A 12,361-nucleotide genomic window follows, 5' to 3' on the forward strand; every position below is an offset into this window, starting at 1 on the left:
CACCTTGGATAGGTTTGAAAGAATATCCTAAAGTAAAATTTTGGAAGGATTTGAAAGGCTTAATTAAAGTGTAAGGAGTGTTTGATAACTTTTGAAGGTGTGAATGAGGGTATAACCTTGGGGAGAAAAACGCATTTGGTAAATCCATCCTAGATTTTTTGTTGTCTTTTAATCTTACTTTAGGAAAAGAAAAGGGAATATTATTACATACAAGAGTGAGATATCATGTTCTCAGATAGATTTATTTCTTATTGGCAATTCTGACATAAATATTTGTTTGGACTTAAAGTTTTACCTGGAGAGAGTATGATTATCCAACATATAATATTGGCTATGGATGTAAGGGTTAAGAGAAGACCAAAGATGAGATGTCATGATTGGGATACAAGGATCAAGTGGTGGAATTTAAAGGATGAAAAACATAGTGTTTTCCTACAAAAGATTTTAAAGGAAGGTTGTGCAAAACTACATAGAAGCGAAAATGATATGTGAAACAAGATGACGTATGAGATTAGCAAAGCAGCAAAAGAGACACTAGGAGAATTAATAGATTTTGAACCTAGCTAGGAGTAAAGAATCTTGGTGGAACCAAAATGTTCAAATTAAAGTGAGAATCAAAAGAGAATGTTTTAAAGTGTGGTACACGTGTAAAAGTACAAATATGTAGGAAAATTATAAGAGAGCTAAGAAAGGGACGGATAAGGCATTGAATGCAGCAAGATCACAAGTTTTTGATGAGTTATACCAATCCTTACACGCCAATGAGGGAGAAAAGTTTATATATATTCTTGCTAAGGGACAAAAAAGTAAGAAAAGATATATGGATCAAGTGAGGTGTATTAAAATGGAAGCAAGTAAAATTATTGTCCAGAAAAGAGATATAAAAGGTACATGGAAGTAGTATTTTCAAAAATTATTTAATGAAGGTTATGACATATATATTACCATAATCGAACATGATAGACATCAGAGAGGAGAAACTATAACTATTATCATCAAATTCAAGAACACAAGGTAAAAGAAGTGTTGAAATGGGAAAACACCCAATACCAAATTTTATATCAAACAGACCTCTCCATAAGGTAATTAGTCAATTTTAAACTAAGGTAATGATTACAGTGATTAAAAGTTCATAAATATCTCAAAAGTAGGGATAATATTTAGAGACTTGCATGTTACATATCAATATATTTCTACAATTGGTACGGGTTCGAAGTGAGTATCTATATCTCTATTACCCGCACCATATCCGTATTTTGAAATTGAGGAAAATCCAAACCCAGACAAAGGAGAAAATCTGTCAAATCGAGATGAGTTCAGTCGGGTATCTGTGTGTACAAGTTTTATTGCCATGCCTAAGTTTCACGAGCCAATCATGGGCTACCATAGATCTTATAAAAAACCATTTTAAAAAGGTGAATTTGAAAATAGTAAATATAAGTTTTTTTTTTAAACGTCAATGTAAAATAGTCTTGGTCCAAATATCATTATGTTGGAGAGATTGAAACAGTTGTCATTTATTTTAATGACAAATGTTAGTAATTATTTGTTACATTAATCTTTACTCTTTCGTTTCAGTTTGACCACAGTATCTCAAACTTCTTATTCCTTAACTCAAACCATTTGAACTATTCAACCCCTTGAAACAATTTATTAGTTAGGATAAAGATACTAATTTAAAATAAAATATAGTTGCAAACTACATATACTTTATATTTTTAAAAGCAAATATCTTAATACAACTATATAATATTTTTTACGAAAACTACACAAAATTACAAGTTATATTTTTTGTAAAAAAACTTTACAATTTATACTAAAGTTACTTTAAATTTATATATCAAATAACTTAAATATTCACTAACTTTGTGTAAATTAATTTTCAATTTAAAAAATATATATATAGTTAAACTTATATAAATACGTAAATTCTTCGAGTAAAAGTAAATAAAATATGTACGTTAATTTCTCGTGCTTCATGAGAACAGGTTTATACAGCAATATATAGAATAGAAAGAAAGAATTTAAATACGAGTGTATGCACGTAAGAAAACAATAGCTTGAGTAAAACAGAGATAAATTCAAGGTTACCTAATAAAGTAGGCACACCAGATAGCTTTTCACTATTTTTTTTTAGACAGCAAATATTATTCTTCGTTGAGAGGGCGTAGGAAACGCCAAGTACTCGCAAAAATGAACAGAGGATGAATACAAGAACCAACAAAGGCAACACGCCTGCACCCAAAAAATCATGAGGCCAAGGTGTACACTAGGTTGCCTTAATCAAAGACCAAACCCAGCAAAGAATCACGATAAACCGTGGTGCTGCCTACACGATAGTACCCCTGTCTCACAATCTAATGCCCACAAATATCCTCTAAAAAGTCGCAGCTGCACAGCAGCAAAGCTGCACTACAACAGGCCGAAATACCTGCAACTAAAAAACAAAAAAGCCAAGCGGACGCAACAACAATTATGAACATACAGAAGCCTCCCAGCCAGCTGCTACATCACGTAATAGCAGGTTAACATGAGGCCAACACACCCACAGATAATGCAAACAACATAAGGTTAATGCATGACCTACTATCGATGCCACAAAACTGTCATATATAGATTTCCACTATGTATATCTTGATTAATTTGTTCACATTTTCTGTTCTTTAATTGATTAATTTTTCACGTTATCTAGATTAGTGAGCATTCATGACATCATTTTGTAGCAGTTCCAATATCTATTTATTTTCGCGTTAAATAAATAATGGCTTGGGAACTCCTTTACAAATAAGCTTAATTTTTTAGTTTGAGTTAAGCTAAAAGAAGCTTTTTTGGATTAAGAATTGAGTCGTAACTTTAATGTCATTTTTTTCGTTGTATTGCATATATTCTCTTACTATCATTATGACAAAGACAGAAGTGAAAATAAGCATGTTTCAAGACATAATGATATTTTTTTTAAGGCCAGAACATGTTGTAATTGTCATTGATGAGAATTAGAACAAATGGCATGTCATTATGCAACTTTAAAGGGAAAAGATGCACTTAAAATGCATTAAGAGGTAACATAAAACTTCAAAATAAAAACATATCTCCACTGAGATATATTTGTTAGTGTTGTCTCCACTGCACTTTTCTTTGTGTACTCCTTTGTTGTTGTTTTTTAAGCAACACAAGTCAAATACTGCTTGGAATTCTGGGGTGACGATTTTAGCATCAGGGTGCAAATGACATGGACGAGGCAATTATTTTTATAAAAGTTTCTTAGACAAATAATTTATTTCAAATGGTTCCAAGATCAGTTATCTCTCTTTTTCTCAAAATGAAATGCTTATGTAAAGGAAGTGGAGAGAAACTACTCATGTTATTGATGAAGATGTGAAGAAAAACAGTACTTCACTAATAAAAAATAGGGATAAGGGTGATACATTTGAAGACTATTACACATTAAGAAATTTAACACATTCCAACCTTGATAACAAGGTTGTTTTCGAGGGGTGTGTTTTTTAGGATATAGTAAAGGCTGATTAGAGTAGTTTAAGTAGTTAAGAGGTACTTTTTGGAAGATATAGTAAAGAACAAACTAAGAGTTACTAACTTTACAATACCATTCAGCATTTTCCATATTTTTTAGGCTGATATGTTTAAATATAAAGGATTCTCATATAAAGCTAATATATTTTCTCTCTCTTCAACGTGCACACATATGCAAGGTGTTAATATTAATTGCGTGACTTCACATTTAATATGCAGATCTGCGTATAGGTGACGATGACTTGAAGAACCTGTGTTTGATTGAAATTGAAATGCTGCTTCAGGAAAACGGATGGTCTCTTACTGAATTCAAATCTATGCCCAGGCCAAACGCAGCAGACGTGCCAACTTTCACAAACAAGCTTATCGTTGATGAGCTAAATTACAACAATGATGAACTGAAAAGACACACACTAATATGTTACTGATGTTGACTGATGAACAAAGATGTGTGCATGACAAGATCATGGAGTCCATTGGTTCTGACGACGGTGGTTTCTTCTTCTTATATGGTTACGGTGGTACTGGAAAAACCTTTATATGGAAAACATTGTCGGCTGCTGTTAGATCGAAGGGGTTAATTGTATTGAATGATGCATCCAGTGGTATAGCGGCTCTTCTATTACCAGATGGAAGAACCGCGCACTCGACGCTGACAGTCCCTATTAAGATTAATGAAGCATCATCGCTTACGATGGAAAAGGATAGTCTTAGGGGAAGACCTGGTGCGTACTGCAAAGTTGATAATTTGGGATGAGGCTCCAATGATGCACCGATGGTGTTTTGAGGCAGTTGACCGATCAATGCGTGATATCATGTCCAAGAATGATCCCTTAAACGAGTTTAAACCTTTTGGTGGAATGACAGTAGTTTTAGGTGGTGATTTCAGGCAGATATTGCCTGTTGTCCGAAAAGGATCGAGGCAGGATATTATTGATGCCTCAATCAATTCATCAAAGATATGGGCTTATTGTAATGTGTCGAGGCTTACTGTTAATATGAGATTGGGTGCATCTTCGGTACCTGCAGAGCAGTAAGAAATTGCTAATTTTGGCAAATGGATACTCTCAATTGGAGACGACAACGACGCTTCGAATGAGAATGGTGAAATGAAGGTAGAAATTCCTGAAGATTTGCTCATATCAAACACAAAAAATCCGTTGATGTCACTTATAGACTTTGTGTATCCCGATTTGAATGATAATCTTGGTGACCCGCTATTTTCCAAGAAAGGGGAATACTCGCACCAACGCTTTATTCAGTTGAGCATGTTAACGAATATATGATGTCACTGGTTCCAGGTGAAGAGAAAGAGTATTTAAGCTCTGATTCTGTTTGTCGATTGGGTGAAAATTCTGATGTCCAAAGCGAGTGATTCACAACGGAATTTCTTAATGGTATTAAGAGCTCTGGAATTCCAAATCACCGGTTGAAACTAAGGTGGGATGTCCAATTATGCTGATGAGAAACATCGATCAGGCCAATGGACTGTGTAATGGTACGAGGCTAACAGTTACACATCTAGGGAATAGCACGATAGCTGCTACCGTAATTACAGGAAAAAGGGCAGGTATCAGGGTATTCATTCCCAGGATGAATCTTACTCCAAGTGATCCAGAACTACCCTTCAAATTCAGGCGCATGCAGTTTCCATTGACGCTTTGTTTTGCAATGACAATAAATAAAAGTCAGGGTCAATCTTTATTTCGAATGGGAGTTTATCTTCCTAAGCCCGTGTTCACGCATGGACAACTCTATGTTGTTGTCTCTCGAGTTACTTCTAGAAAAGGTTTGAAGCTGCTCATCTTGGATGAAGATAATAATGTTTGCAAGGAGACCACAAATGTTGTGTATCGTGAAGTTTTTTAAAAAGTATGATCATTGGTTATGTTTTAGAATTGTTGTTGCTATAATTTAGAAAACTAAAGTTGCGTATTGTTTGGAAGTCATTTTTTTTAATTTCTTTGTAAGGCGTACTGGTCATTACGGGACATGCAATTTCTATATAAGCAGATCCTCCTGCCATTGACTTTTAATTGACGCACTTTTTAGGTATAACAATACGTGGAACTTTTTTTTTACATCGTTGTTACCCTAAAATACAATATTTACATTAAACCATTGGTTTTATAAAAAATAAAAACAAATAACAATCGGCGTTTCTATAGCCCAAACTATATTTATACACACCCGTAAAAAGTTTAACGTTTGCATTCACAGACTAGGTGTATGCATCTGACACTGACTATTATATAAAAAAAATACAAATTTTTAGTTTTTATGATTAATAAAATACATTATGTCAACAAATAATAATATACAGTACGCCGGCGTATTTTTGCAAAAATATTGCATATGCTAAGTTTATCAATGAGTACATCTTATACTACAAATAATTAGTATAAGTATAAATTAAAATACTTTAATCTTTATGTGCAATGTTTAAATATTTTAAAATATATACAAAATTAACAAAATTAAGATGATATTTTTTTCCATATCAATTTTAAATTATAACCACACTTATAACTTTAAGATAACATAATATAAAATCTATACATTTGATGAAAAAAGTTTTTTATTTCCCCGTGCTTGGCACGGGTCACTATACTAGCTTTTAATTATTTTGGATCTCTCGTTAAATGATACTACCCTAGTATTTTTTTTCAAAATGATAGCTAATTGCATTTTTAATTTCTTTAATTCATACTTCTCTGGTTTTTTTAAGGGGCCTAGTTGCTTTATTCTTCCAAATCAAGTCTTTTTTCATTAGTGATCTTTTTATTTTCTCATTTCCATTATGCATAGTAAATCACAAGTTAGTGTCGGTGAATAATTTATGGGGTTAAATATGTTTTTGGTCCCTATAAATATGTCAACTTTTTGTTTTAGTCCCTCTAAAATTTTCCTTCAACTTTTAGTCCCTATAAAATTTTCAATCACTACTTTTGGTCCTTATTTTTAATTTAATTTTTGTATTTTTTTAATGAAATTGTGCAGAAATATGTAAAATATTCTAAAAAAAATTCCTAAAAAAAATTAGAATTTTTAAAAAAAAACACAAATTAAATATGAATTTTTAACCATAAAAAATATAAAAATTCATATTAAATTCATGTTTTGTTAAAAAATTCTAAATTTTTTTGGGAGTGATTCTTATAATATTTTGAATTTTTCTGGAAAATTTTATTTAAAAATATGAATTCTACATATGAGTTTACTTTAAAAGAGGGACCAAAAATGAAGATTGAAAATTTTAGAGGGACTAAAAGTTGAAGGAAAATTTTAGAGGGACTAAAACGAAAAAATGACATATTTATAAGGACCAAAAATATATTTAACCCTAATTTATGCGTACCCTGCATTGATTGAAATAGCAGAGACGCAGAGTTGTAGGCTTCCCCACCTTCCTTCCTTGTGAGTACGGCAAGGGAGCCGTTTCTGGTATCACAACTCCAATTATTGAATAAGGTAGTCAATAATGTTTTGTCTATTATATCATTTTGTATTATAAGACATATTTTTAAAAGACTTACTTAGTCATAACTCCAAATCATTTTAGTTTGGGAGAATTTTAAAAGACTTACTTAGTCATAACTCCAAATCATTTTAGTTTGGGAGAAAACAAATTGAATAATAGTATATTCTTAAAATAATTAGGGTCAAATGTGTTTTATCACCCTAATTTATTGGGCCTCATTCATCAAATTAGCCATTTTTCACCCCAATTTTACATTAAATATTGCACTTTACCTTTTATATAACTTTACTGTTAGTTGTTGACTACGAAACCAAAAAATAAAACATAGAACGGCTTAAAATTTATCCAACCAAAAATTTAATAGAACATCAAACGAATTTTCCATTCCTAGTATCGCAATCATGAGAGAATTACAGTGTAATCTCTTACTCTTTTTTCCAAATCTTCAACGTTTTGAAGCTCCAACATAAACACAAAACAAAATGTATTATATTTCAACTTGTTTTTTTTTTTTTGAAACAGCATATTTCATTGAATGCCTTGCAAAAGAAGTGCATAAGCCTAAAAGTGTTACAAAGCATCAGTGGCTTGGCCTAGCAACACCACACAAAAACATGGGAGCCAATAAACAGCCAATGAGTATTTCAACTTGTTAAAAACTAAGAGAATCTATACAGGATGAATTCTCCTTATCAATTAATCATTATTATCAATTTAAGCATACTTGATGTTAGGGTGGCCAATGTCTTTATAAGTTATTTTATCTTGGTAATTACTATTGGCCAGGTCTCAACTGGTTTTATCAACAAATATAAATCGTTAAATATATATGCCCTCACCAGAACATACGAATGTTCTGAGTTTACTTCATTCAACCACTGTCACACAAAACTCAATTCAATCTAAACAAGATTGATGCTACACATACACGCTGTTTTCCTCATTATATATTACACAAACGTTTCACTTGAATCTGCTACACATAGACCACATACAATGCAAAAGAAACTAAGCATCGATGAAATTCTTAAGCACAAATAAAAGAACACAGTCAAGAGGCATTCTGATTAAAACAGGACTAAATATAGAACACAGTCGCAAACAATAGATAATACGACAAATCCAGATAAATTAACATATCATCTATCAAGAACACTGAACACAAGCAACATCAGAAATAAAATGAAAACTACAGCATCATCTCCCATATTAACCAATCTTGCAAGTTAAATCACCTAGAGTACCCTGGACTGCGGCTTATGCTCCTGCTGTAACTCCTACCTCGATCAGGGCTTCTTGATGCATAAGGCGATCTATAAGGGGATCTATAAGGAGATCTAGAGTATGAACGTCTCCTATACCTTTCGTCTCTTGGTGAGATTGACCTGAATTATAATGGAACAGGCCATAGTAAGAAACAAATACAGGAAATGATATACACCAGAAATAAAGACTTAAGTCACAAGTTAATCCAGTAACAAACCTGGAATATCGCCTTCTTCTTGGTGAAGGTGTATAGTCTGGACTACGAGAATAAGTTCGTGCATAGCGTGGTGAACGAGAACGACGACGTGGAGATCGCCTATAATCATATGACCTACACCAGAGATAGATTGAATAGGAAAATTGAATTAGAAATAATTCACAAATGAGATAGACAAAAAAATGCAATTTCAAAATAATACCAACACTTATATTAACTTTGATATTATTAGAGATGGTCAATAATCTATATTCTTACCTCCCACGTTCTCTTGCTCTCATTTCTTGAGGTTTCTTTCTGTTTTCTTCAGCAAACACCACAGTTAACTCACGACCAAGAAGAACTTGACCATCCATGTGATATTTCGCATCTGCAGCATCAGCTGGATCCACAAATTGAACAAACCCAAAACCCCTTGGCTCCCTGGAACATAAGATCCAAATGCATCAAGAGATAGGATATGGCATATCAAATAAACACACCTGCATACTGAAGTAGTGTGGATGGCAGATATTCATTATTCAAAAATATGATCGCGTCGCCGGACAATCACAAGTCACACTCTCAACTTTCCACAGAATTCAATAATAAACACCACACAATTCTAACCTTTTAGAAGCCAAAATATTGAGATGAAAATCTTCAATACTTGAACTTCAAGACTTGAACTTCTTTCAAATGAGTTCAAACTCAACCTTCCGGAACACTAACATCACCCTGAACTTCAACTCTTACTACTACTTGGTGGTGTCTTCTTTATGACACTCTTATTACTTCATTCTTGTCTTCAATACAATACTCTTATTACTTCATTCTTGTCTTCAACACTTTCAATAAAAAAAAACAAACCAAATTCCCATAAATGATTGGGTTATAAATTACTGTTTATTGATAATGAAGTGGCAATAGGAGGGGAAAAAAAGCCACCATAAAATTTTACAAAAAAAAATCCCAAGTCGTCCAGGACATAAACATTAAACACAACTTCATAGCACAAAAATTTCAAAACTTCGAAATGATGAAATAAACAGCAAGAGTCAATTCAGGCATCTCAAGAAACAAAATAGGCTATGAAGGCTATCAACTATGTTTCAGCCAATGAAAATATACTCACCCAGTATAATAATCACGAGGCAGGTAAACATCCTTGACAGGACCAAACTGACCAAATGGATCATGCAGATCTTCTGGCCTGCAAACCAAGTATAACATTTGAAAAACCAAATCAGTCTAGTAAATGTCATGCTAAAAGCAATAACAATAGTGCAGTATCAATCTTATCCTTCAATTTAGTTTATGCTATTATTAAAATGTTAGGAACTAAGTAAATTGACAGATTTACATATACTTTAGGACTAGATTAACAGATTTGGTACCCTTAAAGGACTATTTACTATATTAATACAATTTCAGGACTCAATCGAGGAGAGTAATCATTTAGTGACTAGCGCATGTATGGTATCACTAAGTTTTCCAGAATCATAGTGGAGCGGAGCCACCATGATTTTGCTGTAGCTACACTTTGTGTGTGATATTGACAATTCTGCCAAACATGCATGGATTATTCAAAAAAATAATAATAATCATGAAACAATAGCAAAACAAAAAAACAATTATAAATCAAATCAAATAACCAACTACAAAATTCTGAAATCCATTACCTGCAATCTTTGGCCAGGTTTCGGACGAGAAGACTAGTAGGCAAATCCCTATCACGGCCACCTCTATAGCGTCCTCCATACCGGCCTCTCGGACTCGGACTGCGTCTCCTTCCTCCACCGTAACGCCTTGGAGGTGAAGGACTGTAACTGTAACTTCTTCCCCTCATCTTGATCTCGTTACACCTATATATATCATCCCACAACAAAAAAAATCTCTTAACAACCTTAATTAATTGATAAAACTATAAAATTAGCGAAAATTAACAACTATAAAAACAATTTCGATGCCAACTTTAATTCATCAAATTCAACGTTAATTTATAATTCAGCAATTTCCTTACAGAATCAACGCTGATTTAAAAAACTCAACGCTACAAACACAATTTAAACACAAATCATAACATTAATGGCAAAATTAACAATTAAAACAGAGAAATTAAATCATGATCTTCACATGCAGATATAAATAATTTTTTACAGAAATTTCTGAAGATAAACTATATGTAAAGAATCATTATGAATCAGATGAATATAAAAATCGGAATTGAGAATTTTACCTGGTTCAGAAATTGCGAAACGAATCTCGGTTGCAGAATTTGGACGCAGAAAAGTTTGATTTTCGCTTTGCAGATTCGTTTTCGATCGTTGTATTTGTAACCATCTCGTGTGTTCGAGAAACTTCTACCTCGATGGGTAATCATTTGGTACATGAAGGTGCATGGGTTACCGTGGGGATCTTCTACGATCACGTGTTATTATGCAGACACGTAATCAACATCTACATTAATAAATGAGTATTACTTTTCCCACCCTATAGAATTCTCGCGCGCCATGTGTTTTTTCCAAAAATGCCCTCATACAGATTTTAAAATTTGAATTCATGTTTACTATTTCGAATTTTATAATCCGGACAATTCTTATGTATAATCAGCCATCAGACTCTCTCACATTTCAGCATTTTTGAGTTTTAATTTTAAAAACAACAAAAAAATTAAGTAAAAAATGCTAAGAACTGTCAAATAAAATCATAAAAATATAAAAATACCATAAAAAAATTCTAAAATTCAAATAAAACTAGTGCAAATTTTTTCGGATTTTACTGAGAATATGAATAATTAAAAAAAATGAAAAATGGGTCTAAACGATAAAATTTGGGATTTTGAGGGGCGGAGTCCTCTAAGAAGTCCCTTCTACGGGCATGTCGTCTTTCATGTCTTCCATGACTTCAAATTCTTGTTTCCTTTTTTCCCGGAGTGGGAGTATCATCACAAATAATTGGATTGTGCTCATTTGTTGGTTTCTTTGGCGGTTTCGGCTCCTTGGACACGAGTTCATTGAATGCGTCTTGTCTATCCAAAAATTCAAAATGTCATTTCTCCACCTCACCAATCTTGTTGTTCATCCACTCCATACAACTCGGCTGTAACGGACAACCTTCTTTCAAAATAACATGAAGATAGTGGTCGGAAATTAAGCAAAGACACATGATGTTGGATTGTGACTTAAGTGGTGGAGCACTTCGGATTGGGAAATATGTCTCACATATACCTTTTTCGAGCAAAGTCAATAGAACAACGGGTCTATTGTAGCAAGTAGCAATAATGTGACCCATATCTGGAGTGGTCAACCACTTATCTACCAGCACAATACCACTTTCTACTTTTTGGACATTCAATATTTTGTTATACTTTGGGTTCTCCGTACTATTTTTTTTAGGAACTTTCTCCAATCTTAAATATAAAAAAATAAATATTTCTTTTTATCTTAATTTAAAGAAAATATAATTTACTTTTGACTCTATTTAATGTTGTTTATTCTAAAATACATTTTGATTCATGCAAGTTTTAATTTTTTAATGACTTTTTTATTCTCATGAAACAAGTTTCAATAGATGGCACTTTTGATAATGTCGTTTTATTATTTTTTTTGGTTACAAAATGTTATATTATTTATGAAACCAAGAAAAATACTTGCATATAACGAAAATTTTGAATTGAAGTATTTTTGTTATAATTGTGATCGGAGAAAGTAATGTGATTAGGCAAAAAAGTAATAATTTTATCAAGAGTAGAAAATTACAATATAGGTAATCATATCTGTTTGATATATTGAATGATTGATAGACCAAATCTAATATGAACTCTTATCAATTAGTTAATTTTTTAAGAATATATAAATTATTTTATAATGTTTTTATTTTTTAGG

At 32.5% G+C, this 12,361-nt stretch overlaps 1 protein-coding gene across 1 annotated transcript; it reads right to left on the reverse strand.

Annotated features, from left to right (window-relative positions):
- Positions 1-8,050: 8,050 nt before the first annotated feature.
- LOC146955344 (serine/arginine-rich SC35-like splicing factor SCL30A) lies at positions 8,051-10,782 on the reverse strand. Its single transcript, XM_085721183.1, has 6 exons — positions 10,714-10,782; positions 10,157-10,339; positions 9,610-9,687; positions 8,754-8,918; positions 8,496-8,609; positions 8,051-8,397 (listed from the first exon to the last, which is right to left on the reverse strand). Exons 2-6 carry the CDS (start codon positions 10,321-10,323, stop codon positions 8,244-8,246), a joined length of 678 nt encoding a protein of 225 aa, XP_085577309.1. The 5' UTR covers positions 10,324-10,339; positions 10,714-10,782; the 3' UTR covers positions 8,051-8,243.
- Between the last annotated feature and the right edge of the window lie 1,579 nt (positions 10,783-12,361).

Source organism: Medicago sativa, chromosome 1, assembly GCF_051527215.1.
Source record: "Medicago sativa cultivar Bolivia chromosome 1, Bolivia_mono, whole genome shotgun sequence".
Taxonomy (NCBI): domain Eukaryota; kingdom Viridiplantae; phylum Streptophyta; class Magnoliopsida; order Fabales; family Fabaceae; genus Medicago; species Medicago sativa.